This window comes from Theileria equi, assembly GCF_000342415.1.
Source record: "Theileria equi strain WA chromosome 2 map unlocalized gcontig_1105316255037, whole genome shotgun sequence".
Lineage (NCBI taxonomy): Eukaryota > Apicomplexa > Aconoidasida > Piroplasmida > Theileriidae > Theileria > Theileria equi.
In genome coordinates, this window is record NW_004668230.1 from 1429666 (window position 1) to 1456449 (window position 26784).

At 39.4% G+C, this 26784-nt stretch overlaps 13 protein-coding genes across 13 annotated transcripts, besides 1 other annotated feature; 7 read left to right on the top strand and 6 right to left on the bottom strand.

The window, feature by feature from the left end:
• Window positions 1-5: 5 nt before the first annotated feature.
• BEWA_041130 (conserved hypothetical protein) lies at window positions 6-3590 on the bottom strand (the record flags this gene model as incomplete). Its single annotated transcript, XM_004833470.1, has 1 exon — window positions 6-3590. One exon carries the CDS (start codon window positions 3588-3590, stop codon window positions 6-8), a length of 3585 nt encoding a protein of 1194 aa, XP_004833527.1.
• Window positions 3591-3658: 68 nt separating this feature from the next.
• Window positions 3659-6295, bottom strand: BEWA_041140 (heat shock family protein; the record flags this gene model as incomplete). The annotated part of the gene is made up of 1 exon (XM_004833471.1): window positions 3659-6295. Exon 1 carries the CDS (start codon window positions 6200-6202, stop codon window positions 3659-3661), a length of 2544 nt encoding a protein of 847 aa, XP_004833528.1. The 5' UTR covers window positions 6203-6295.
• Window positions 3729-3775: a microsatellite.
• Window positions 6296-6662: 367 nt separating the features above from the next.
• Window positions 6663-7560, bottom strand: BEWA_041150 (conserved hypothetical protein). The gene has a single exon (XM_004833472.1). It carries the CDS (start codon window positions 7494-7496, stop codon window positions 6831-6833), a length of 666 nt encoding a protein of 221 aa, XP_004833529.1. The 5' UTR covers window positions 7497-7560; the 3' UTR covers window positions 6663-6830.
• Window positions 7561-7585: 25 nt separating this feature from the next.
• On the top strand, window positions 7586-10948 carry BEWA_041160 (hypothetical protein). Its single transcript, XM_004833473.1, has 12 exons — window positions 7586-7930; window positions 7966-8738; window positions 9054-9210; window positions 9244-9339; window positions 9375-9439; window positions 9474-9561; window positions 9596-9768; window positions 9803-9881; window positions 9916-9992; window positions 10028-10111; window positions 10145-10384; window positions 10421-10948. The coding sequence occupies exons 1-12, from the start codon at window positions 7703-7705 to the stop codon at window positions 10878-10880; spliced, it is 2520 nt and encodes an 839-aa protein (XP_004833530.1). The 5' UTR covers window positions 7586-7702; the 3' UTR covers window positions 10881-10948.
• A 153-nt stretch (window positions 10949-11101) lies between these two features.
• BEWA_041170 (helicase family member protein) lies at window positions 11102-13966 on the top strand (the record flags this gene model as incomplete). Its single annotated transcript, XM_004833474.1, has 3 exons — window positions 11102-13567; window positions 13601-13733; window positions 13767-13966. 3 exons carry the CDS (start codon window positions 11102-11104, stop codon window positions 13964-13966), a joined length of 2799 nt encoding a protein of 932 aa, XP_004833531.1.
• Window positions 13967-13992: 26 nt separating this feature from the next.
• BEWA_041180 (hypothetical protein) lies at window positions 13993-14802 on the top strand (the record flags this gene model as incomplete). The annotated part of the gene is made up of 1 exon (XM_004833475.1): window positions 13993-14802. One exon carries the CDS (start codon window positions 13993-13995, stop codon window positions 14800-14802), a length of 810 nt encoding a protein of 269 aa, XP_004833532.1.
• Window positions 14803-14823: 21 nt separating this feature from the next.
• BEWA_041190 (cell division cycle protein 48, putative) lies at window positions 14824-17270 on the bottom strand (the record flags this gene model as incomplete). Its single annotated transcript, XM_004833476.1, has 2 exons — window positions 14824-14865; window positions 14901-17270. The coding sequence occupies 2 exons, from the start codon at window positions 17268-17270 to the stop codon at window positions 14824-14826; spliced, it is 2412 nt and encodes an 803-aa protein (XP_004833533.1).
• A 1103-nt stretch (window positions 17271-18373) lies between these two features.
• On the top strand, window positions 18374-20109 carry BEWA_041200 (conserved hypothetical protein; the record flags this gene model as incomplete). Its single annotated transcript, XM_004833477.1, has 3 exons — window positions 18374-19868; window positions 19903-20033; window positions 20074-20109. The coding sequence occupies 3 exons, from the start codon at window positions 18374-18376 to the stop codon at window positions 20107-20109; spliced, it is 1662 nt and encodes a 553-aa protein (XP_004833534.1).
• A 224-nt stretch (window positions 20110-20333) lies between these two features.
• Window positions 20334-21283, top strand: BEWA_041210 (uncharacterized protein). The gene has a single exon (XM_004833478.1). The coding sequence runs from the start codon at window positions 20345-20347 to the stop codon at window positions 21275-21277; it is 933 nt and encodes a 310-aa protein (XP_004833535.1). The 5' UTR covers window positions 20334-20344; the 3' UTR covers window positions 21278-21283.
• Window positions 21284-21578: 295 nt separating this feature from the next.
• BEWA_041220 (conserved hypothetical protein) lies at window positions 21579-22173 on the top strand (the record flags this gene model as incomplete). The annotated part of the gene is made up of 2 exons (XM_004833479.1): window positions 21579-21861; window positions 21896-22173. Exons 1-2 carry the CDS (start codon window positions 21633-21635, stop codon window positions 22171-22173), a joined length of 507 nt encoding a protein of 168 aa, XP_004833536.1. The 5' UTR covers window positions 21579-21632.
• A 306-nt stretch (window positions 22174-22479) lies between these two features.
• Window positions 22480-23764, top strand: BEWA_041230 (conserved hypothetical protein; the record flags this gene model as incomplete). The annotated part of the gene is made up of 5 exons (XM_004833480.1): window positions 22480-22545; window positions 22585-22725; window positions 22760-22803; window positions 22837-23507; window positions 23541-23764. The coding sequence occupies 5 exons, from the start codon at window positions 22480-22482 to the stop codon at window positions 23762-23764; spliced, it is 1146 nt and encodes a 381-aa protein (XP_004833537.1).
• BEWA_041240 (choline/ethanolamine kinase, putative) lies at window positions 23735-25170 on the bottom strand. The gene is made up of 4 exons (XM_004833481.1): window positions 24768-25170; window positions 24632-24732; window positions 23949-24597; window positions 23735-23915 (listed from the first exon to the last, which is right to left on the bottom strand). Exons 1-4 carry the CDS (start codon window positions 25069-25071, stop codon window positions 23797-23799), a joined length of 1173 nt encoding a protein of 390 aa, XP_004833538.1. The 5' UTR covers window positions 25072-25170; the 3' UTR covers window positions 23735-23796.
• An 8-nt stretch (window positions 25171-25178) lies between these two features.
• BEWA_041250 (protein kinase domain containing protein) lies at window positions 25179-26568 on the bottom strand (the record flags this gene model as incomplete). Its single annotated transcript, XM_004833482.1, has 8 exons — window positions 25179-25408; window positions 25444-25533; window positions 25567-25686; window positions 25725-25856; window positions 25892-26037; window positions 26070-26371; window positions 26406-26509; window positions 26548-26568. 8 exons carry the CDS (start codon window positions 26566-26568, stop codon window positions 25358-25360), a joined length of 966 nt encoding a protein of 321 aa, XP_004833539.1. The 3' UTR covers window positions 25179-25357.
• Between the last annotated feature and the right edge of the window lie 216 nt (window positions 26569-26784).

Here is a 26784-nt window from a genome sequence, read left to right on the forward strand (position 1 = left end):
TAAAATTAATTATTTACGACAATAGTCTGTTGTCGGCTTGGTATAGTAACGGGTTGTATGGTTCCAGTGAATGAAAGGTCTGATGCTGTAAATATGTAGACCCCTGGTAGTGGTATTAAGGCAGAGAATGCGATATTTTGTGTTTCCCCTGGTTGAGTTGCTGGTATTTTCCTCTTTGTTGTTCCTACAAAGAACCATTTGTGGCAGTCTTCTCTGGTGTTGAAAAGCGGAACCTTTGCATAGCATGATTCGAAAGCCTCTTTTGATATATTTGTGATTCCAAAATTTATGTTTACAACTAGTGGTTTTCCTTCCCACTGTATGACATTTAGATCTGCTTTTACATCTACAACAAGTTTGGCGTATGTTGGAATACTGATTGCTGGGTATTCAAAGCCGAATACATTACCAGAGTTCCATTTTACAACAAAGGAGGTGAATTTATCATTATATGGTAATAACGTACTTGTTGATGTTTTCTTTTTGATGACAATGGTTTTCTCTATATCTAATTTTGTGTTGAGTACTCGTACAGGTGAAATGACTGGTTCTAAAATTTTATCATCATTGTAGAAAGTCAGACTAGTTATATCCTTATCAGAATGATTTTTAATATTACACTTTATAACTTTAGATAATGGATGGTCAGCGTTTGCAAGCACAACAACTCCGTCACTCAAAAGATAAAACTGTTTAAATACAACAATAGTTTCCACATTATCTCCTTCAGATGTTATAGACACGTGCCCACTAACACAACATATGTCAGAATCTCCAACCAGATTGGGAATCATAAAGAAAAACACTGAAGCCGTTTCATCAGGATTAAGGAGTGGGCCATCTCCGGATATTACTACATCAAATGTTTTTTCATCAAGAACATTTTCTCTAATCTTAATTGTATGTCCCTGTGTGACATTCCATAGCGATTTTGCGTTATTGGATACTATTCTGAATCCGATAGGGTACATTGGTAATTTGAAGATTCCAACACTTGTCATTTTAATTGTGATTGTGGATATAGGATAAGATCCTTTATTTTTAATATTGAGTTCCGTAAAGACAAATTCCCCAGATATACACCTTACTATACATAATAACGGGTCATACTCTTCAAGAGGATCATTAGTTCTGACAAGTTGCTCAGAGTCCAGGGCTTCACAAAATTCTTTACCCTCGGACAATTTTATAGCCTTTAAAAATTCCTTGTCATATATATCAAAATCTTCCCGTTTATCAAAACTCGTAAAATAATCAGATGGATTTCTTCTATAGAATTCTACAGATACTATGGGTTGCTTTTCCGATATTTTGAAATGTAGTCCATAATTTTTTCTTCTACCATTCAAATAGTCGCAAAGTGGCTGTGATTTTAAGACAGTGGTATCTGTCTTTATCGTAACTTTTCCACCAGAAAGATACAATGGTACCCAAAAGTTGGCACTACTAAAAAGTTTCCATCGTACACCCTTTATTACAAAAGATCCACACCTTGAGATTTTGAATTGCATATAAAGAATTTGCTTTTCAAGCTCTTTGAGATAGACAAACGCATATTCTTTGAGAGAGTCATCCGAAGAATATGATAAAACTTGTACTTTTTCCCACCAACTTTCTGATTCAGAGCCTATCAAAATGTAAAACTCATCACAATGTAGCGGAATATGTAGAGGATTTACAAACTCCAATTGTAGTAAAATGGGCGAATCCTTCCTAATTGTACGTGGTAAAGTGTTTTGTTTCGTACTTCTTTTGAAGCTTGCTCTATCTAGTGAGCGTGTAAAGTCTAGACAGAGCTTCCATTCTTCATGCTCTGATGCTAGTTTTTCTATACATTTGTTCATATATTCTTCTTCAAGATAACGTTCATTGTAGCTAGTATAGTCATGATCTTTTGGGTTACCTAATACTCGAAGCAGTTTGAAAGAGAGTAAGAAACAGTTTCTTCCCGGAACACCCTCTCTGCTTTTGAGTAAAATCAGGGGAACACGAACAGGGAAAGGCAATGAACCATTTTGCTCAATTGATGGTACAATTGACCCTTCAATTGTAAGGCCTGGAAAAGCACTAGAGCTTGATGATATTCTTAACTTTGTCTTTGATTTCCCAGATGATACCATAAAAGATACTTTCATTAGACGTCTAAGGTATGATATTTCTCTGTCTCCGGCATATTGTTGCGATTTTAAAGATTCTACCGACTGTATGTCACCAAAATGTTCGTAGTTTGCAAACAGTTTTGATTCACAAACATTTGAAAGACCATTCAGGGCATTTACAAAGTACTGAGCATTGTATCTTCCAAGAGCACCAAACAAATGCTCATAGGAAACATTCCATCCCTTTTCCTCATATTCTGGCACAGCCAATAAATAACATCTTTTAGAGAGATTATAAAGTCCCGCTTGATTGTACATATGTCCAGCCATCACCATCTGAAACATTCGTTTCCTCTTCTTTTCAGAATGAAGCGAACAAAGTTCTAGAGATAGAGCAGACCTCGCATGATCGGATTTTGTTTTCAATTCAAAAGACGCATTTTTAGTTGCAAATTTGGTTACTTCTGTATCGTCTTCAACAAACAAGGAAAATATGGAAATAAGCAGAGATTCCCACTTTTTACCAAATTTAAGATAGAGAGAAGCCGCCTTGTCAAAATCAAAAATGATGTTATCTAAATCTCCATGATGACTTTCACCTTTAATTTGCTGTTTCATTCTCTTGTACTGTAATATTCCAGAATAAACATGAGCTAGTGCTTGTATATCATGGTCGGTATATGTGCGACACATGTTGCTGGTAACTGTCTGGAGCCCATGATGTAATTCTTCAGACATTAAAATATATAGAGTTCTCCTAGTTGATTCATCTGATTGGGGACTTTTGGAAGTTTTCTTTTTAATCTTTTCTACATCGGAATGGGTGTAATTGAGCTTTTCAAGACAATGTTTTACAAAATCTATCGTGAATTCGTGTAATTTAGAACCATTTTGACAAAGGGCATCTACATCAGAACATTCACTAGTGTCTAATATTAGAGATTTTGAAGCATTGGCTTGTATTTCCTTAAGTTTTTCAGGGTCTAAAGAATCTCCAATGAATAAGAGAGCGATAGGAAATGTCGGAGCATTCTGCAGAATAGAGGAAACTACTTCGCTATCATCAGGGTGTGCGATTAGAAATAGACCAGTGGTTTCCAAAGGCACATCATACTGAACATGGCGTGATACTCTGACCAACTTTACAAGTTGAACTGACCATTCTATAAACCATCTGGTAATTGGTGCATCAGACTCTAGGTCGTCCTCTTTGGGTTCATTAGCCACCAGAGCCTCAAGTAGATGATAATCGAAATCATTTTCCTTCAGCTTTGTGAGATGTTCATAATCTTCAAACGTGAATCCACTGGAGTTTTCATCTTTCAGCAATATTGAAGATAACACATCCACTGGTTGAAATAATCCACTTATCTTTTCCTTTGCATGGGATAACGTTCTAACAACTATAAAATTACCAGAAAAGTAGTGTATAAGCCTATCAAACTGCTCCTTACGGCTTTTTCTGTCCTGAGCCACGTTATATGCGGCCATTTATGTTATATAGCACACATTATAGTACAAACGTAAATAGACGATAAATATGTTTAAACTATGCCAAATTACAATTCATCAGTGATAATATCTTCTGTGACTGGTGAATCTTTGGGGTCGTATTCGTGGGTTTTGGGCTCATGGTCGTCATCATCTTCATCTTCGTCATCCTCTTCTTCCTCATCGCTCAGACTTTCAAACTGATCAAGGTTCAATGGTTCGCCTTCAGTTTGATGTTTAGATTCGTAGAGGTGTGTCTTGAGACTTTCCTTGACCTCATCATCAATCTCAACGTTATTGCTTTCAATAAGTCTTTCAATATCGAGTGTGCCTGGATCTTCTGGTTTCTCTTCTTCAGTTTCAGATTCTTCAACTTGCACGTCTTCAAGCTTGGAACTGGCATCCACTCCGAGGTTATGGTTGAGATACTTGTAAGCGGATTGGACAACGTTTTTGGGATTTTCCACTATAAATCCACTGGCAAGCTTTGCTGCATTGTATAATAGTAAGATAGAACGTTTAAGATCCGATGATTCAGGATCTTTGATAGCACGCTTCAAAAGCTCAATCATGATTGGATGATCTGGGTTAATTTCTAATATTCTAGAGTTGAACTTTGAGGCAACATCAAAACTATCCTCTTGCTTATGAACTACATAAGACTTTACAAGCTTTTCCATATGGGCCGTCATTCCCCATTCAGAAGCAACAACAGTGCAAGGATCATCCGTAAGACGCCTAGAGACTTTGACGTCCAAGAGTTCTGGAAGCATTTTCTTTGCAACCTTTGTAAGTGGCTTGTATTTCTTAATCTTTTTCTTTTCCTCCTCCTTTTCTTCCTCCGTGAGATCAAATGATATTTCACCCTTTTGAATAGATTTGAACCTCTTACCCTCATAATCCATAAGCTGTGTTAGGCAGGATTCATCCATGGTATCCATCAAGAACAAGACATCCAAATCACGCTTTACAAAACCCTGCAAATGTGGAATGTTTTTAATCTCCTTGTATGAGTCTCCACTTGCATAATAAATATCCTTTTGATTCTCAGGCATTTCGGCAATGTATTGTTCCAGCGTAATTTCAGTATCCTTGTGCTTTGAGGTCTTGTATTTCAGCAATTTTGCAATCTTCTTCCTATTAGCATCATCGTCATAACAACCAACCTTGAGTGCACCCTTAAATGAGCTATAGAATTTATCAAACTCTGTTGGTTGAGCGATTTTCTTTTCAATCTCCTTTTTCTTCTCTTCATCAGTCTCAGCTTCAAGTTCTTCCTTCAATGCCTTTTTAGATTTGTCACTCTTTTTCATCAAGTCCAAAAGAGTATCCAATACTGTACGAACAATCTTTTTTCCAATAACCTTGATCAATTTTGATTGCTGCAGATGCTCACGAGAAACATTGAGAGGGAAGGAATCACTATCTACTACACCATAAATAGAGAACAAATACCTAGGAATGAAGTCTGGAAGCTCTTCAGATACAAGTACTCTTCTGCTGTAAATTTTGACATTATGTTCTTTGGAGTTGCTGTCAAAATAGATATTTGCAGGACGTGCAGGTATGTACAAAAGAGCCTTGAAATCAACATCACCTTCGGCAGAAAAGTGAATGTGGGTCAAAGGATCTTCAGTATGTCCACTAATAGCCTTATAAAATGAAATGTACTCTTCTGGAGTAATTGTGGTCTTGTCCCTTGTCCAAATTGGAGGAACATCATTTACAACCGCCCAGTCGACTGAATCGCCATCCTTTGAAAGCTTATAGAGTTTGATTGGATGTTTGACAAATTGGCTGTACTTTTTAACTAAATCCTGGAGAACATCGGGCTTTAGATAATTTGTAGCATCTTCTCTGAGTTTAAGGGTGATTAAGGTACCGTGTGCGCCCAAAGTGTCGCCCTTGGGGTCTTCATAAAGTTCATAGTTTGCATCAGCGGATGACTTCCATACATATTGCTTATCAGTGGAATGCTTACTCTGCACAATAACAGTATCTGCAACAAGAAACGCAGAATAAAAACCAACACCAAATTGTCCAATTAAACTTGCATCTCCTTCACCTTTATTAAGTGCATCCAAAAAATTGGCGGTTCCGGATTTGGCAATGGTACCCAAGTTGTTAATCAAATCATGTTTGGTCATACCTATACCATTATCCATAATAGTCAAAATACGCTTATTTGGAATAGCACGGATCTTTATGTTCAACTCTTCACCCTTGTCTTCATAGTCATTTTGAAGTGCGAATATCTTGTATTTTTCAAGGGCATCAGCGGAGTTGGAGATGAGCTCACGCAAGAAAATCTCCTTGCTTGAATAGAGGGAATTTACGATAATATCGAGCAAACGAGTAATTTCTGCTTGATATTCGTGGTGTTCTCCCGTTTTAGAGAGTTTTGAGATATCATCTTCACTGAGTAGAACTGGATCCTCCGCTTGGTTCAGGAGTTCCTCTTCGCTCAATTTTACCTCTTCTTCCTTTTCTTCAGGTGTTTCAGTTACTTCAACATCAACATCTTCTTCGCATAATGTGTAGCGTACAAAAGATGGTGAGTATAGCACAAAGACAAAGAATATGTGCAACAGCGCAAGTTTGGTGACTTTCATATTTGGAAAGACCCTCGGACTGCAATTCTTCACAAACAAAAGTACTAGTAGACAAAATTATTTGTATTTGGCTCCTTTTTATTAAAGTGTGGCTGGGAGACCTCTGGGCAATCCACACAATTTACAGTATAGTGATGTCAACCGAACTTTAGCCACCACTGTACCCCTAGCGCTAGTTAGAAATTTTTAATTTTTAAGTTTGTCTTTTGATTAATTAAATGTGTAGCCCTTAAAGATATGATTTCTTTGTGGGTTAGTTGCTGCGTTCGCTAAGAAGAATTGCCAACTATTCTGCAAATTTCTCAACAAGTAGACTACCAATAAGAAAAAGACATTAATTTATTACAACTGACTCATTGGCACATCTTCCTAGTCTATCCTGTGGGTGACACATTTGCCACTTTTTTCCATTGTGACAGATGTCTGCGAAAATCGCGCACAAATGTAGATAGAGTATATAACATAAGAATAATGGTTAATATACGTTGAATATCTCGTATTACAGGGTGTTAGAATCTCGAACGTATTTTGCGATGTCGTACCGTTTGGACTATTCCATTCGTAATTACGCTACGTAGTCTCCATAATGGCAAAATTAAACCTCAAATCTCAGTATTCATGCCATCAATCACACTGGCATTTCGTATATGGCATGGACATAGTCTGCCTGTTCTTTGATGTCTAGTGTGTTTGGGAGCATATGCAGATCCAAAAATGGCTGAAACATGTCTAAATACTTTTGAATCTGGGAGATGTCGGTTGAATGCCATATGTTTAAAATATGTTTGTCTATAATCTCATTGAGAGTTTTGAGACTGTCTACATCCATATGTGGAACAGTTCTAGGAGAATTCCACTTTAAATCTTCTAATATACAGTATAGAGCGCACTTGTGCATTTTCAGCCTATAATGCTCCTCCGTGTTTGGTTCTTGAGTTGACAAGGGAAATATGCTGGTTTCAATGAGAACGTTTTCTGAGCTAGCCTGGGACTGTAAAGCCGAAATATCATGTTTAAATAGATTCTTCTTCTTTTGGATGTTTGTTATTCGACACGAAACAGCACGGTGATAGGCTTCCTCAAACCCTAGGGTAGAGGTACTGAAGTACTTGTGGCAGGTTTTGCCATTAGCTCTCCATGTAGCTATCCATGTCGCTTGTGTTTTCTCATAACAAACACCTACTATCTTTGGAAAGAGTTTCGACTTTTCAAATAACCTGGCTTTCTCTTCAGCCTTGGATGCTTTTCTTCCTTCTTCATCTACGGGGTCATTTCTTTTTCTTTTTTTACTCATTTAACCTGTAAACATCCTTTTACCTGTTTTCCAGGTGATTTTTATAAAGGCATGTGTATATGGTGACTGAAGGGAGACGTTAATCCAATATAGTGTCAATTTCTTCTGATTTTGGCACACCTTTTGCAAAATAATCTTCATAGCGCTAAATATGTGTACCAAATACGTTTTATTCCAGTAAATACTCTGTTTAATCGGTTTTTTGGATGGGTAATCGCATCGGCGTAGAGCTATCCAGAAACCATTTTAGCGGATACGAGGAGCTAAATGTGGTTATACTAGATGAAAATAACGAATCAAAGTTACACGTCCAGACATTATCCGAAAAATGTGCGAAGTTCATGGATGTAAGTATCCATACTTCGCTCACTGGGCATACTACAATGTACACACTGAAAATGGCGAATCCTGACTTTAAACTCTGCAATGACAAGGTTAGTTACCTTAATTAAAGATTAACCTTATCTAGTTCAAAGAATATTATGGTATAATCAAACAGATTTGCGTTTTTGGCGACTTAGCTTTGAGTGATTTCAAACTTGATCCAGAAACTAAAGTAGTAAAATACCGAGAAGATAGACTTAGCTTTCGTACAATAGATCTTTTAACAAGTTTGGATCGTTTGATATTTACAAATGGTGATTCAAATGCCAATGATGAACATTCAGAATGTAATCTTAAGCTTAACTATCCTATCATCTTGGTGTTACTTGATTCCAGTGTAACTTACTACTTGGTAGATGATAGAGAGAAACAAGTCAAATTTTTGGGTAATTCACCCATTGGACCAGTTTCACTATTGTCACTCTTTAAACTATTCGCCAATAGAACAGGACAAAGTCAAAGGAACTTTAGTCTAGACTACATTATCGAATTGGCAAAATCGGGTACAAATACCAACTGTGACATGTTAGTTTCGGATATTTACGGAGATGCATATAAAGAAATGGGTTTGCCAGGAGACCTACTTGCATCTACGTTTGGAAAGTTGCAGTTCTCTGCATCTAACCAAGATAATTCAGTGCACAGAAATACTACTTTTGAGGACACCAAGGATGCAAATACATCCGGTAAACCTTTAGACGATATTAAAGAATCACCGGGAAGTACAGAAACAAACTTGCATGGAGATAGACACAACAATATAAAAGCGGAGGATTTTGCCAAATCATTAACACTCTTGCTAACGATTAACACAACTCATATCGCATATCTACATAGCCAAATCAACAACTCAACAAGGTATCTGTCTATATCCCAAACTAACTTTCCTAGTATAATATTTACAGGTTCATTGTTTAATAGCGCCTCGTTCCGTAGAGGGATTGAAGAGTTTGTCAATTACTGGTCAAAGGGCACCTTAAGTTGCTATTTCTGTTCCATAAACTCGTTAACCTCGATAGATTGCGCCTTAAATCAAAATAAATTTTGAATGTAACCCTCTATATGTTATTCATTTATAGTGTCTATGGTATACGCAGTTTGTGTTTGTTCTGAGTTTGTATAGCTGTTTTAATGCTGATACTATGTTCATAACGTTCTGATTATTCCTCTAAGGATGGTATCAGAATTTACATCGCACCGTATACGAGGTCTTTATCACAAATTCTTCAAAAGATCATTATGGACGCTACCAGAAATACCTCGTATTCAGCCTGCGCATTGTAGGAATCTCAATGATCCTGAGAATCTCACGAGATACGTGGAAGAACTGGTATGTACCTGAGTTACACACACAACCGCTTAGGCACTCGACAAATGTAACGATTTAAGGCTAATCAGAGAAGCAAGTCTCCTATTAAATGACAATTCTAATAAGTTATATCCGTTACAAGTGGTTAGGGTTTGTTTTGGGATCTAAATTATGACTCTGTACAGTGTCTCAATGCCTTTTCAGTGCTAGGTTACTCTGATGAGGCCGTACTATCGTCTGTTATCGCAAGGTTCTTTTATAATCAAACGTTATTACGATAATAGAGCCCAAGAACTAACTGAGGAAGCATCACCTAAACGTCTATATGAGTTATTGACTTTGTATTGCTCACTAAACCTATCGCACTTTACGGTATTAATATCCTTCTGTTTATATTTTTGCGCAGATTTTGAACCCACTAATTGAAAAACTGAAGGAAAAGATGAACAACTACTCTCTAGAATTGTGTGATATTTGCAGAAACGTGTCTAGCCTCAATATCACGGACAAGGTTCTGATTGAATCTTTATCCACTCAGATTGAATTAAAGATTGATGACATCGGAAGAAGATACGAAAAGTATGTATTCATCTCAAATTTAACAATCTTACAGGACCATGGAAGGATTTTCTAGGCTTAGGACATTTAGTTCCGACAAGCTAGTGAATGCATACAAGGACGCTTCTATAGAAGTATGTTTGTTGAGTATATCACAGCTTGTAATAGGGATTATCCCTGAGACAAAAGTTATATTTACTTGGAATATCTGCAAGACTGGGAGATGGTAGACACAGTGATATAGTGTTTGTCCGATGTGTTTGTAATGCATATATTTTAGGGATTCAATTATGAAAACCTTTGAAGATAATAAACCTTATTATAGTACGGTTTCTTTGATATTGATCTTGCAAAGATCAATAGGGTAAGTTCCAAAAATAACTTAAACTGGATCTAGAGTCACTTCTTCAAGACTTTTAAAACTCGCCTTGGATACCATGGAACTAGATATGAACAATGAGATGTGTTTAAGCAAACAATTTTCCTACTGGATACTGATGAGTGCAATAATTGCTCAAAACGGTTCAGAAAGGAAGACCATAATCGCAGTGCTACGACACATTCTAAGGACGAAGGACCTGCTACTTTCACATACCCAAATGATCCACCTTTTGTACTCTACAGCCCTACTCTCACTGTTAGTTTAGATTAATGATCGCCATAAAATGTACAGTGATGAAGAGGTTGGAGATGTTTATGAAGGGCTACTCAGCCAAGTAAAGGCCAGCTGCAGGAAGTTAAACATAAAACAGCAGGGAGCATTGTATGATTCTTTACACATTCTATCAAAGTATGATCAAAACAAGGATCCTATCCTGGAGAAAATTCTAGAAGATAAGATTCCGTCGTCCCTGCCGATAATGTATGATGAAACCTCCAAATTCAAAATAGGTCACATTGGCGGTAGATCATTCCTATATCAAGCGGTAGATAATGAAATTAAAAGTAGAGTCGCATGTATTAACGAGTCGGATGTACTAACAGTAGTGGACAATACTGTCCAAACTGTCCGGTCCCCTACTCTTCGTTTGGACCTGCAGGTCTCTGAGAGGCTGCATGAATCGGCAGAAATAATCTATAAAGACGTAAAAGTTGTCATCCCAAATAAAAAATTGGCCGAAGTATTGACGTGAAATGCCTCTGAATCCGCCGGGCGTCTTGCGGTTACCACCACATGGAACATCAAATTCAAAGGCAATGTGTCATTCGGCCTCATAATTCATCTCTCTAATATATTATGACATTTAAAAATATAAATGTGTGCGTATTACTGTTTCATTAAATTTTAATATCGCAAGTTTCTGTCTATAGACGCGAGTGAGTTGACGGATCCGACGCCTATCATAGTTTCGCGATGGAAGGCTCGGAAGTTGGCACAACTGACAATTCACATACTACTCTGCCTGTTCAACCAGATAGTGACGTGAAGGAGGAAACTGCCGTGCCTGAGTTTCCTTCAGATGGAGTTGACCAGTACAATGGCTTTGGGGATAGTAACAACATAACACTGCTACACAAAATATTGAACCAAACTACCTCTATTGATGATATTTTGGCACAGAGCAGAAAAGGATTTAAAAAGTCAAACACCTCGCAGGAGCCGAAACTGGTAAAGAGGAACGCTAAAATTGACGTCAGGATAGATCAGCCCAAATCTTTGGTAGGAACCGCAAAACCATACCAGTTGGAAGGTTTGAGATGGCTTGTAGGACTACACAATAAGGGATTGAATGGTATTCTCGCGGATGAAATGGGACTGGGAAAAACGTTCCAGACTATTAGTCTAATGGCATACTTAAAGGAGTCGTGTGGAATCGATGGTCCACACTTGGTTTTAGCTCCAAAGTCGACAATTGGCAATTGGATAAACGAAATTAACCGTTTTTGTCCATCCCTTCGAGTATTGAAATTTATAGGGAACAAGGAAGAACGCGCCTATCTCATAAACAACGAGCTCGATCAAGATAAATACGACGTTATAGTTACATCTTATGAAACGTGTTGTAAAACTAAGCGAGCATTGTGTAAACTAGATTGGAAGTATATCATTATTGATGAGGCCCATCGTATAAAGAATGAAGAATCCAAATTGAGTGAGGTTGTTAGAATGTTTCAGACAGAATATCGACTTTTGATCACAGGAACTCCTCTGCAAAATAATCTAAAAGAGTTGTGGGCACTTCTCAACTTTTTATTTCCTGAGGTGTTTGCATCTTCTGAAGAGTTTGAGCAGGTGTTTGATTTGGTTGGACCAAAGGAACTCACACAAGCTGAAAGAGAGTCTAGAAATTTGCAGATTATAGCAAGATTGCATGAGATTTTGCGTCCGTTTATGCTTCGCCGCTCCAAAAAGGACGTTTTAACAGAAATGCCACCGAAGAATGAGCTTTTGCTCATGGTACCTTTATCTGCTATGCAAAAACAGCTTTATAGAGATCTTTTGAGAAAAAATGTCCCTGAACTTGGTGCTGAAGATAATACAAAATCGGGGCTTCAGGTTCAACTACTGAATTTAGCTATGCAGTTGAGAAAAGCTTGTAATCATCCCTACCTCTTTGATGGATATGAAGATCGTAATGATGATCCATTTGGGGAGCACTTGGTTGAAAATGCAGGGAAACTCAATTTGGTGGATAAACTTCTTCACAGGCTTTTAAAAAGCAATTCTAGAATACTTATATTTTCCCAAATGGCTAGGATGTTGGACATTCTAGAGGATTATTGTAGAATGCGTGGGTATCTTTACTTTAGAATAGATGGCAATACATCTAGTGAGGACAGAGATCATCAGATTTCCTCCTTTAACGCGCCAGATAGTGAAGTTAGCATATTTTTGCTCTCTACAAGGGCAGGTGGTCTAGGTATCAACCTTGCTACAGCTGATGTTGTAATTCTCTATGACAGCGATTGGAACCCCCAGGTAGATCTTCAGGCCATTGATAGAGCACACAGAATTGGTCAGCTGAAGCCAGTTCATGTCTACAGGCTTGTGCACGAATACACAATTGAAGAAAAAATTATAGAGAGAGCTACTCTAAAGCTACAGTTGGATAGTGCTGTAATTCAGCATGGTCGTTTAGCACAAAAAGAATTGCTTGCTATGGTACAATATGGTGCCAGTCACATTTTCAAGGCCGGTGATAAAGCCATTACGGATGCTGATTTGGATGTTATTCTTAGTAAGGGGCAAGAAAGGGCAAATATGCTCAACAACAAACTTATAACACAAACTAAAAAAGGTCTCTTGGATTTTTCAACAACCACAAACTCTCAAAACATGTATCAATATCCTAATAACAGCATCGAGGATGCAGATGAAATGGACAAACAGGAATGGTCAAAACTCGAGGCTTTAAGGACACAGAATGATAATCTCATTGAAAGAGAAAGTAGAAGAAAACTGAGGATTGCTAAAGAACAGATGGAACTCTATCAAAGCACGAGACATTTGGATAAATCCATCATTCCTCCAGAATTTCAGTTCTTTGACAATGCACAAATTATAAAGTTGCACCAAGAAGAAAATGAACTTGGAGCATTAAGTGAAGAAAAACAACTCTTGAAAGAAAAGCTTCTTAGCGAGGGATTCCCAAATTGGTCAAAGAGGGACTTTAATAATTTTGTAAAGGCTTGTACAGCGCACAGTCGTTATGACATCAAGTCTATTGCTGCAACGCTAGAGAGCAAGACATTTGCAGAGGTGGAAGCTTACAGTAAGGTCTTTTGGGAAAAGTATACCACATTGCCTGATTGGTCAAAACACATTAAAAAGATCGAGGCGGGTGAAGAAAACCTGCTTCGTTTACATCAACAACATCAGGTGCGTTTTTTGTGTAGTCTTAAAATTCTCTAGGTAATTGCAAATAAACAAAAGCAACTCAAGAATCCATGGGTTGGCACTGACCAGCTATTTTCATCTCATCGTGGGAAATCCACCTTTACCGAAGATGAGGACCGTTGGTTATTGAACATCATTGCCCTTTTCGGTAAGTCTTGTATGCCGTAAACATTTTGTGCAGGTTATGACAAGTGGAGATGTATAAATGAGTTGACTAAACTTGATCCGAGATTTCAGTTGGACATGTTTCTCAAGACCAGAAATACCTTGGATTTGGCAAAACGTGCAGATTACATTATAAAGCACATTGCAAAGGAAAACTCCAAACCAAGTGGAGGTGAGAAGGTCAAAAGGGTAAAGAAGGAACCCGTCAGTTTTTAATTGTACAATATATTCGCGTATCCACGATGAAAGACGATGGGTGGACCCTGGTTAGTGGTAAACGTGTTTCTCGGAACAAGGTATCGAGCCATTTTGGGTCATTGCACAGCTGCGCTGGCGCAGACGATACGACTATACAAAAGAGTGTCTCTAGGATTGAAAACATGATCACAGGCACACTAAATTCATCGCAAAAATTTATAAAACATCTAGTTAAGACACTAAATGGCCGCTTACGCATAACAAATGGTACTCGTTTGGTAGCGCTGGGATGCGGAACTCCTACAAACTCTACACTTCCCTTGATTAGGTCATGTTCATTTCAATGGAATATTTGTATAATACTAAGGGATATATTTGAGCTGGATTCCGTGGATATTTTTGACCCTGTAATGACCTCTACCGATCGCAACATCTGGGATCTGCTTATTAACAAAAGACACATTAGCAAGGCCACACAATGTGGATTTTTATATAGTAACACAATCTATGATACACATGACGAGGACTTTGAAGGAAAAGACGCGCAATTACTTCTATATATGCCTCATTGTGAAGCGTTCCTCTACAAGGAGATTCTAAACGGGGTTTCACAGGGCAAAGATCCTCTAGACTCGGCCAAACAGCTTGCGAATTTAGATACTAACTCAGATCTACGCAGAAACTATGACCTTGAACGAACTGTACTGATAGGAAACTCCATCACGAGATATCAAAAAGAAGATTGCAGCTTTCTCCCCCAAAAAATTGTTAAAAACATGACAGAAACACCCTTACAAGACTTTCCAGAACACACCGAAGCATTCAACAACACGTTTATAATAACCTTTACCTAGACGGATTATACAATACACTATTTAAGAATACAAGTCATCATCTTCCTCAATTGGATCGATAACCTAAATACACTTATATCCCTATACATTAAACTTACGATATCATCATTTTCTGGCCAATCTATGTCGATATCTTCACCAGGTGAATTCTTGTTTTTGTAGAGCGGATCAAATTTCGTGCGGAAATTATCGAATTTCGCCAAATCTGACGATGTCACAGATTGTCTGGCCGCGGCCAAACCCTCTTGGAAGTGTTTCCTTGTAATTTCATACTTGAATTCTGATGAATTTGGATCAACAGTACCATCAGCTGTCCTGTTCATTTCTTCAAATGCAATGGCATCTCTAATTGCTGCCCTTGTAGCTATCTTGCACATTTCCGCCAAATCAGCACCAGAGAATCCAGCAGTCTTTTGACCGAGGAATGATATTGGTACATTAGCAGCTACAGGTGATTTGCGTAGTGTTGCATTGAGAATAGAAATTCTAGCTGGAAGATCCGGCAATGGAATGTAAATGAGTTGATCAAGTCTTCCTGGACGGAGCAAAGCTTCATCCAACAAGTTTGGACGATTGGTGGCTCCTATGAAGAAAATATTCTTTTTAGCAGATACACCATCTATTTCAGTCAATAGCTGATTCATTACACGATCTCCAGCACCGCTAGCATCGCCTGCATTATTTCCACGTGCAGTACCAATAGAATCAAGCTCATCAAAAAATAGCACACATGGAGCAGATGTTCTCGCCTTATCAAAAACTTCTCGAACATTAGCCTCTGATTCTCCGAACCACATGGTTAGTAATTCAGGACCCTTGATAGAAATGAAATTCGCACTACATTCAGAAGCTACAGCCTTAGCCAAAAGGGTCTTACCACAACCAGGAGGACCATAAAACAAAACACCTCTAGAGGGGGACATACCAAATTTTTCAAATTTCTCTGGATGCTCAATTGGATACAAAATCATTTCACGCAGAGCCGATTTTACAGACTCGAGTCCACCAATATCATCCCACTTTACATTTGGTATTTCAACAACAGTCTCACGAAGAGAAGATGGGTTACATGTATTCATGGCAGCATTAAAATGTTCTTGAGTTACAGCCATAGAATCCAATATTTCAGTGTCTATGGTATCATCTTCAAGATCAATTGCACCCATTTTCTCACGAATACAAGAAAGAGCACTTTCAGTACATAATTGTGCCAAATCAGCACCAACGAAACCATGGGAGTTGGCAGCAAGCTCCTCAAGTTTAACTTCAGGGGCCAACTTCATGTTTCTAGTGTGAATTTTGAGAATTTCCAATCTTCCAGCATCATCTGGCACGCCAATATCAATTTCCTTATCAAAACGACCAAAACGACGTAAGGCAGGATCAATTGAATTCTGTCTATTGGTAGCTGCAATAACAACGACTTGACCACGCCCCTTTAGTCCATCCATAAGAGTCAACAATTGTGATACCACACGTCTTTCAACCTCTCCGTTTGTTTTTTCTCTCTTTGGAGCAATTGAGTCAACTTCATCAATAAAAATGATAGAAGGGGCATTCTTTTCCGCTTCGGCAAACGCCCTTCTCAAGTTGGACTCTGCTTCACCAGCCATCTTACTCATAACCTCTGGACCGTTAATGAGAAAGAAGAAGGCACCAGTTTCATTGGCAACAGCACGAGCTATTAGTGTTTTTCCACTTCCTGGAGGACCATATAGCAAAACACCCCTTGGGGGCTTGACACCCAAAGTCTTGAATAAACCAGGATGTCTAAGTGGAAGTTCAATCATCTCCCTAATTTGCGCCATTTGACGTCTACAACCACCGATATCATCATAGCCAACATCGTCTAGCTTTTCTTCGTCATCTCTCTTTATGGGATCACCCTCATAGAAGATTACAGTATCTGGAGCAACGATACAATAATCTCCAGGGTCAACTTCCACAACTTTGAACTCTACGGCCTTGAATGCACCTCTTACAAGGAACAAATCGCCCTTTTTAACAGGTCTGTAAGATTCCAAAAAGTATGGCTTAAGGTATACGTTGAATAGTGACTCCCTAGAAAGGCCCTCAACAGTGTCATCGAGAGGTAAAACTTGAATCTTTTTACCGTATGGAACATCTGGACATGGTGCTACTCTAATAAAATCGCCGAGCATAACGCGTAAGTTCTTTCTTATAATCTTGTTCATCCTTGCCTTTCCTTCGTCCAAATCCTTATCGGCTAGAACAATGCACACGGTAGATCGGCGTTTTTTGCCCTTCAACAAGATGGTGTCACCTCGGAACAATCCCAATTCATCAATTCTTGCTGGATTAAGGGCTACCACTGAGTTATCATCGTTTATGGCATCTTCTACCAATAGACGATTGAGATACTTCTTCTTTGAAGACTCTGCGGCAGGCTGGATTTCATTGGCCTGCGAGTCCGCCATGACTGTATCGTTGTCGGCTGGAGAAGGCATCTTGAACCTGGATACAATGTGTATATAGTAATTGCAAGGGTTCAACAGACATGTGCAAAACTTACGTTTGTGATACCAAGTACAGAGTAAACTGTGTAGTTGTTAAATATTATACATAAATCTTTATTCGTACACACACGAAATGTGAATTAAAGACCAAAAGCTGTACAGGTCAAACCAACCACTGGTATTGCGTATAAAATGGTAATCTATCCCAGCAAGCAGTTGTTTATGAACAAGCCAAACCCCCATACAGGCCTGCCGAGGAATTTTCCCTTTTCATAGCAGGATATTGCAATCTAGAACGTCATTTTAATGCCAAGGATCAATTAAATTTCGGCCAAGGTTAGGTATGCGAGCCAGACAGGAGCTTCCTCAGACTACACACCAGTGGATACAGTCAATGAGAGTTTGAAGTGTACTACAGAGAGGAACTATTATTACATTTATGTTCATGCCTCAGCGCAACCAACAGATGTAGACAAAGTGGTCAACTGAGTCTGCACTCCAGGGGTCGGTCAGTACTGAAACGTGGCAATTGACCTCCAAATACCTATGTTTCACCGATAAATTTATAATTTTTGCCGTGGACAAACATTAGGGAATATGTCTGCTATGGGAACACTGGAGAGGGGGAGTAGACAAAGAGCCAAACTTGTGCAGAAAATCCGTCTATATGCTCTATGTTTCCGGTTCGTTGTATTAACTTTTGAGTAGAAGCTCTAGCAAAGACTATAGACTTCCTAGACAATCTGGATATGGTAGAACGGGATGCAGCCAGAGAGCATTGACGTAGCGACAAGTACACTTGCATCGCACCAGCTAGTGCTCTACAGATTGTTAAACAACGAATTATATGTGCTTATACCGAATGTCTATATTGAAGTACTGGCCGCGGCGCCAAATGAATGTGAGGCTTTTACCAAGAGGCATCAGTCGTGTCTGTGAAATAATCAGTTATTATTTAGGGATTTTTATGTTTATTAGTTTTAACGTTTGTACTTTTTATTCATATGATTGTTTTGTGCTTGAGCTCATTTAAAATCTTACATCAAGATACCTGTGGTACATAATGTAGTTAAATTTTGTCAGTAAATTTCAAAATGAAGGGATCAAAGAGACATTTAGGCAGATTTCGTTGTTTCAGCTTTAGAAGAGGTAGAAACCTGTTCGATTATGTTGACAATCCCCTTGAGGCAGGGCCTGAGGATGAGGAACTGACCACCGAACCCAGCCCTAGACTCTCGTTTATCGAACAAAAGGAGGAAAGTGAAGGTGAACAACCTACACAAGAGAAGGACACCTACTCTTATGATATTTATGATCCGTATGTTATCAATCTGAAGCCTACAAAGACTCTTCCGGGGAAAAGTAGCAGGAGAAGGGACCGATTAAGAATGAAATTTAAATCCGCAGATGGAGCTACTACAGATACAACATCTTCGAAGCCTTCAGAGGATCACACAACTCCAGATGATTATCTGGGTTATGGCATGATTGTTCTTAACGATACAAAAAATAAGAAACGGGAATCGCATAATAATGACTCCCATGAGGGGAGGGCGTTTGAAACTAGAGCTTCTGTTGATCCTGCTGAGAGTCAAAATGAGACTAACCTTTCGGGGAGGTCCAGTGCTAGGTTGTTGAGTGGCAGTAAGCTACTAATTGGAGGTGGGAAGGGTGTAGACAGCAGATCCAGCCTGGAAAACAGGATATGGGATATGGTGGAAAAACGCGGATGGGACATGTATGAAGGTAGGTGGAATATGATTGGAAAACGTGTGTTTGATAACCTGGTGCAGTATTTGACTGGGTTGGAAATTAGCCTATGCAGGCAGGTCAGTAAAGTTTGGCATAGAAACATAAATGATGTCATGGTAATGAGGAGTGAAATGGTTGTTGATAATTTTAAGAGTACGTACAGGAATAAACTAGAATATGATAGAAGTTATATTCTATTTCAACCTGTGCTAACGGCTACAAAATCCCTCCGCATTGACGTTATTATACGTGCACGTGTCATGTCATATTGCACGCTATATAAGAACAGTTTTGGTTATACTTATTCTTATATTTCCTTACCAGCGAATAACGCCGGAACCAAAGCTGAAGGTGCAAACGGGTCACCCCCGAGAGGTTCCAGTGTACCGACCTTTATATCTAAATTTATCTTTGAGGTACTTAAAAAAGGGCAAAAGAGGACTATTACGTTCACAAGAGATCTATCATCGATGCACGGAGAAGATTTAAATGTGGCAACCAGGGCATCAATTTGCCAAGTTTGTGAAGGCGACTTTATAGAGATCCCAATCACTCTTATTAACGCAATTGGTACCACTGATGTTAACAGCGTAAAGTTCTTGCCGATAGTTAAGGATTCTATCAGCTCAAAGGCTACACAGATTGACCAGTTACACAGAGAATGGTATACTGTTGAACCTAACTCCAAGTATCTAATGCAGCTCTTTCCGCAGAATATACACTCGTATTCCATCATCCAGCCTCATAAGCTATTGCCACAGCTTATCCACCAAATTACTCAGGTGGCTGGAATTGACGTTATTACTTCAAAGTCGCAGTATGTTGCTAATCATACAGGTTTGTACGATATGGCCCCTTTTATAGTCTATAGGTGTTGTTGAGGAGTCAAAGGACATTGTTGGCCATACAATTGAGGTCGTTTCAAAACGTGAACCAGTTATATCAATGATACAACGCATTGGTCTCCAGCACGACCGCATTTGTCATGTGCAGTTGCGACCGGTAAGTTTTCGTTGATATTCCCTTTTATGCACACGTACAGGGTGACATTTTACAATTTTATCTTACAAAGGGATAATATTTTGTACTAGTATAGTGCCAATGGTATGGCAAGGCAGTCAGGTGTTTACGTTGTATTTGACCCCCGCGTATATGTGATTATTTTGAATTATTTTGCGGTAATATATTTACACATTTTATATAAAGTGTTTGCTTGTCCCAAAAAGAGCCAATTCTCGGGAGGTTGTGGTCATGCAACTAGAATCCGCATGGGGTGAGGATACACATGGAATCCAGAGTTATAAATTATAAACATGAAGAAGCTTCTGATTACAATTCCTATTTTGGGCTGTGCCCACACTATTGCTGTTCAACAGCTCTCAGAAATAACATACATTCGAAACAACGCATCATCCGACCACACACTAAGGTCCGCGTTAAATGGCGTTATGAACGAGCGTGATGAGCTCTTGGAAGCCGCCATAGAAATCATTAACGAATCAAATGATCAAGGCAAGGTAACGGTAGCAAAGACTGCATATACGAACTTTAAAACCCAACTCCGAAAACTCAACATAGAAATGGGATTACTCGAGGGTCCTCTTTTGGATGTCAGAAGTTGTGACGATAAGGATATCAGTGGAAAGCACGAGATCTTTAGGCAAAAGCTTATTGAGTACGACAGGCTCCATGTACATGTACTCAGGACATTCGGGTCTGTATCTGACACCATTTTGGATCTTATCACCGAGCTTCCCTCGGAGTACGCAAAGTTCAAGACTCCAGATAAGTTTATAACTGCTTCCAAATGCTATCTCGATGCATCTTGCAAGGTTATGATGATGAACAAGATTGCTAAAATCATCACGGACAGATCCGATGAATGTGGTTTAGCTTCCCAAAGAGATGCCTTCTATGACTACGCCATAGACGGAATAAATGAACTCATTGACAAATCTGAAGAGTCCCTCTCTAGTTCTCCAAAGGATATTAACGGAGATGTTGACATTGAAAAAATCAAGAAGATCCGTGACAGTGTTGACACACATTACAAATCTGCCACTGCTACCTTTGAGGCCTTTTCAACCTCGTTGCTTAAAAAGTATAGCGATAAGGGTATCACAGTGCAGTCAAAGTCACTAAACGATATACTTTCAAAGCTCAGAGGAGTTACCAATATCTCTGGATTCTCTATGCCATTCATCCTGTCCACGATCGCATTCGTTTTTGTAAATTTATATTTTTAACAAACACTAAAATGTAGTCTCTATTATACTCACCAGATATATGTGTCAGCTAGTCTCAACCATGCTATACGGTTGGCGAATGATGCACAGTCAAAATGTGTGAAGATGCCATTTTGGCCAAACGTCGCCATGGGCGCCGGGGAAATGTACAATGTGTGAAGCAATTTTTAGCCACTATCCTTGTTCATTCACTCGAAAGCGCACGGTCTATTCCAGGAAAAAGTTTTATTTAACACGAGTCAATCTCTAAATGGGGATAGCGTCAGTTTGGTGGTTGCGGAATGGCCTTTGGACTTGCTGCGGGCAATTTTATAAAATGACCCTTTGATGAATTGAGCTTCTGGGTACATTTAAGATGTTAAACGATACAAATGTGCTACCAAGCAGCGAGCCAGATGTAAAGCCGCATTGGATATGCTCACTGGAAGATGAATTAGGCTCCCTGGTTTGGGTCACCCTTCGAGATGATACCTTTTATGTTGGACTCTTCAAGTCGTTCGATCAGTATGGCAATATTGTCATAACTGATGCTGTAAAGAAAATCATTGTCAACGAAAAGAAGTCCTTTAGTGACCTCTACTGCGGTATGTCTATGCATATTTTGATAAGTTTTTCCAGGTTACACCGTCATTAGGGGCGAAAGCATATCGTACTTTTGTGCAATTGACGTTGTTGCCTATTTGAAAGTGTTTAATTACGATGGTTTCGCGGACTCCGAATGGGTCTCTAGACTCGAGGAAATGTCGAAAAGCAAGACTACGACCGTAAATATTACCAATTTTAATTCTGTATTAAAGTATATTGCCCTAGAGGAGGCGTTGCAGCTCGCAAAAGAGGAACGGGAAGCCGAGTGCAAGAAGGCAAGGGCCATAGACGACATTATCGCCAACGAGTAGAATCTCCAAATCGCAGCAGCTTCTAAATTCACGATAAATCACACTTAAATTTTGTCCTGTAATCTCTGTCGAACTCGTACATCTCGTCAATATGCTAGAGGGTAGGCGCGTAGCTCGAGGCAACATCACTGCCTATTTGTTGTAAATTCTTACAGCAATTTACCGCCACTTCAGCTACATCTCCTGTGGCAAGTGACTTTATTTTGACGACGTCAAACGCTTTAAATAGGCGATTTCGTCTATGATGAAATATACACTCGAAACTTTGCCTCTTTAAATACTCTTTGTTAGACTCTGTACTTGTCAATGGCGAACAAACTTCACAGAGGTGAATTATTTTTAACGTCCCTTGAATTAGATGCCTTCCAGAGGGTATGGTTGAACGTCTAGATTCTATACCACATTTTACAGGACCTCGAAAACAGTTATAAGGAGCTGTTCCAATCGCATTTGTCTGTACCATGGCGCTTAATGCCAATAGATCAACCGGCGAGGTCGCTAGGTTCACCTTCCGTGGCCCTGGCGACTGCCTTGAGTCAGTTGGATGTCACGGTTTGTTTTTGTGAAATTAATCACGATCACACAGGCTGTCGACCCAAACATGATTACTTCTCAAAACGTATACACAAGGTAGGTAGCCCTTTCTATAGATTTTCTTTGCAGATCCTCGGACCACGTCACATGGGTGGATTCTCCTTCAGTGACAGAGAGTTTACATTCTACCGATGAAAAGGCGGTCAAGAGTAGCCTTAATGACAAGGCAAATTCGCACATGCATGACAAAGTTGTTGATGTTGAATCGCAAGAATCTCATATAGAAAAAGTAGAATACGATCAATCATCAAGCATATATCAAAAGTTGCATCCTCCAGAAGAAAAACTCTCCGGCCTACCTCAATGGGTGCAACTCCTCCATAGGATTGTTTCAGAGATTTGTTATACAACCAATATACACATATTTGTTCCACCCTCTCAAAACGGAGAGGCAGAATCTGAACAGCAAAACTTTGCTATTGAAACTGTATTGGACAAGTTGATAAACAACGAATACCAGTCCACAAGCGAAGTTTTGAATGAGCTCTACATGGTGTTTGTCTGCGCCTTTAGGAGCTTTTCCCCTGGTACATACCAGTGGATGAGCGCCCTGGACCTCTCCTCTAGACTAAACGATCTGAGAATTGCAAACGACCTCAAAGACTCTGAAGTGTCTTACAAATCATATACCGCAACCACAATGGACACCATCAAAAAACACAATGGGCTGAGCATGGACGACTTTGAAAGGGAACTGGCAATCATCAACAACACACAACAAGACCCAGTTCCTAACAAAGGTTTGTGCAATTACCAATCTTACAAGTATACAGACACGAGCATAACAGAAGATGAAAAGAGCGAGTTCTATGATAGCGTAAACACGCTAGATCTAGAGTATCATCTGGAGCTTTTTACCGTATTTGAACACAGTGCAATATGGAAGATTATTGGAAATGGCGAAATTGAGCTAGACGAAAATAACACAGATCCCAAAATATTTAGGGCCATGATAAAATGGGCCAAGGATAAAAGAGAATCTATAGCAACTGCATAACAAATTCACGCCTAGAATGTCGACCATTATGGTCAAAGCTCTAAAACATTCCAAACTTTACTATTGAAAACCATATCTATGCGTCTCTGAGCGTAACTTGCAAAGTCAAAATCAATCGCCGAAAATAGACTCCGGACAATGCTCCATATGCCTATACGCGTTTAAAATTCATAAAACAACGTACCCCAATAAGCATGAGAAGCCAAGTAGAATGGTTGTATTTCCTTCACCAAATCATCAACGCTTTCTGATGACACTTCAAGATCCCTCGGTTCGTTAGGGCCTCTGGCTCTGTCGAGAGACGGAATATAGCTCAGATACCTTTTCGCAAATGCTCGCTCTATATCACTGCTCGGTAACTTTGACCAGTCACATGCGAACCCGGCATATTCATTAAAGTGGTTTGCGATATCAAATGCCCGTTCCATGGGACAGGAGTACTCAAAGTCAATGAATCTGACCTTTCCATCTGGGACAACCAGTATATTCCCGTGTAACAAATCACAATGGCATAAAACAACTGGAGATTCACTATCATTGCATAGCTTCTCAATCTCCTTAATCTTTAACTTTAAGCTTTCAAAGTCAAACTTTCCGAGTATGCTTTCGACCTTGTCTTGCTGAGATGTGCACAAATCAAAGTAGTTCCAAATTGTTGGCCATAGCATAGATTTTTTGCAATCTCCCCTTTGTAGAGAGTTGCGAATCTCTCCATTCAGCGGAATCGAGTGGAGCCTTTTCATATTTATAGCGATACCATTCATGTATATCGACTTCCACATGTCTTCCTGAGGGAGAGTAAAACCGTTTATCCACTCCTCAATTTGTCCATTCTGTAAAACATGATGACAATGCAGACAACCTAACCTCGATTGGAGCATATACGCGCTTTGATATGTTATACTTTGCTAATAGTGTACAAATAATACGTTCACGTTCTCTGTCAATGATATAAGAAGTTTTAGGGCCTAAATGTTGGTATATGGCGACGAAGGATGCGTACCAAATATCCGAACCAGGACAGCAGTGCCGTTTTTCGTGTTCTCGACCTTGTATAGGGAGTTTGTAATACCGCCTTTTACTTCTTCCACCGATAGGTAGTCGTAGTCTGACGTACTAATGGCAGATTTAGGGCATTGGTCCAAGGGTATTCCCAGTGGCCCGCTGGCGAGCTTGATGGAGTTGAGTATACATTCTTCCCTGGTTACACTTGATTGTTTTCCATCTTTCTCTAGATTCTGGTTAAATTCCGATAACTTACGCGGCCCAAGAGACCTAAAAATCTCATCCTCCTGTGGCCTGTTCATATGCAACAGAACTAAGAGAGTAACATCAAAACTGCCTATTCTATGAGTAAAATATACAAAATTTTGACTCAAAGAAATTAACAAAATTGAAAACTGCACAATAGGGATGATTTATTGTGTAGTTGCTCACTACACCGGAAAGCTCGCATTCCTGGCCGCTCAATGTGAATATACCGCCAAAAGTTAGTATTTAAAATTATATGTACTGCAATTGTCGGTAGATCTCGGCCTATCGCTGCCAAATGCCCTCAGAGTTGAGTCCACTGGCAACGTTCCCAACTGATGACTAATTTGCAACATTTGTTTCATTCTCACACCCTGCATTACTGTAACACTCCTGCAGTGCGGATATCATGTGTGAGTTAAACGAACCAAATCGTGAGCATCCGCTCCTAGCAAAGTAGAATATACTCCCTCTTGGACATCAGCGATCGGATTGTTCTCAGACGACTTGATCATCCTCTACGACGGCTATAAGATCGCTAATAACCTCACCTGTATTAGGTCTGTGGAAAGCAACTCAGCTGCAGTTAATCTGAATCTCAAGTCGTGAAACATCATGGACTTGTACAACATGTTTAGCTCCCTAGAATAAGTATCTGGCAAATCGGGAACCTGCAAAATTTACGTTAAAATCCATTAAATCGACTTACTGGGTGATAATTGATCAACTTGCACAAATGCTGGATGCCATTTGCTCCATCAAAGGGTGTCCTAAAGGTTGCGAGTTCGTGGATAAGGCACCCCAAAGCCCAGATATCAGACGGCCAGCTGTATTTATTTCCCTGTAAATCAATGTTAATCGCCGTAAAACGCCTACGTTTATTAATTCGGGGCTAAAGTAGTAGGGGGTACCAATGATTGTGTTGGTGTTATCTCCAGTGTTTGTGAGTGATTTGCTCACACCAAAGTCACACAACTTGATGTTCTTATCGGAATCAATCAGAATATTGAGGGATTTTAGATCTGAAAACCGTATTTTGATCTGGTTGACAAACCTCTGTGCAAAGTGTGATTGCTGTGTAAAAAGTCGAGTGCTGAGAGAATTTGAGTCAACCAGATCAAAATACGCTGCTCCTTTATTGGCTTGTTAATACGCCTCCTGTGAGCAATGTACTGGTGTAAGTCTCCGCCTCTGCAATATTCAGTAATGATGCACAAATAATTCCTATCCACATAGCTTCCCAAGTATGTTACGATGTGTGGATGGTACATCTTCGAGGCAATCTGAATTTCATTGAGGCACAGTCTCTTTTCCAAGTCAGTCAATACGCTAAGATCGATCCTTTTGCGAACCACCCTATACATAATTTTCAAAGTCTGGCGCGGCTTACAGTGACCCATCCCTTGTTCGCATAAGGGACGTGCTCCCATAGGAGCCACGACCTAATGGCCTTACTTCTGTGTATTCTTCAGCTAGTAGTGGGATAGTGGTGCCCTACAATAATGTATTCATCCCTATAGATGCATACATACCGAAGCAGTCTTGACCTCCATTTTATAATCTTGATTGCAGGCACAATGTACACTTAACGACTCTAGCTATTGACTGCACAGGCTTGTGAATCTCTGAGTGATAGTATCTTTCTCGAGGCTTATAATCTTTGTGGGATTGGAACAGAATCTGATACCAATAGAATTAGGACTGAACAAAATATAATCTAAATACTTAATTTAGAGTGTTGTGTAGCAAATACTGGATATACCATCTAA

Bases quoted from the DNA above. Each gene is read 5' to 3' on its own strand.
- BEWA_041150 (XM_004833472.1), bottom strand. From the start codon at position 7,496: ATGAGTAAAAAAAGAAAAAGAAATGACCCCGTAGATGAAGAAGGAAGA.
- BEWA_041240 (XM_004833481.1), bottom strand. From the start codon at position 25,071: ATGAACAGGCCACAGGAGGATGAGATTTTTAGGTCTCTTGGGCCGCGT. The intron at 24,733-24,767 runs GTACGCATCCTT...ACCAACATTTAG, and splicing joins TGTCCTGGTTCGGATATTTG to GCCCTAAAACTTCTTATATC. The intron at 23,916-23,948 runs GTACGTTGTTTT...AAACGCGTATAG, and splicing joins GGCTTCTCATGCTTATTGGG to GCATATGGAGCATTGTCCGG.
- BEWA_041160 (XM_004833473.1), top strand. From the start codon at position 7,703: ATGGGTAATCGCATCGGCGTAGAGCTATCCAGAAACCATTTTAGCGGA. The intron at 9,440-9,473 runs GTTCTTTTATAA...TTACGATAATAG, and splicing joins CTATCGTCTGTTATCGCAAG to AGCCCAAGAACTAACTGAGG. The intron at 9,993-10,027 runs GTTTGTCCGATG...CATATATTTTAG, and splicing joins GGTAGACACAGTGATATAGT to GGATTCAATTATGAAAACCT.
- BEWA_041210 (XM_004833478.1), top strand. From the start codon at position 20,345: ATGAAGAAGCTTCTGATTACAATTCCTATTTTGGGCTGTGCCCACACT.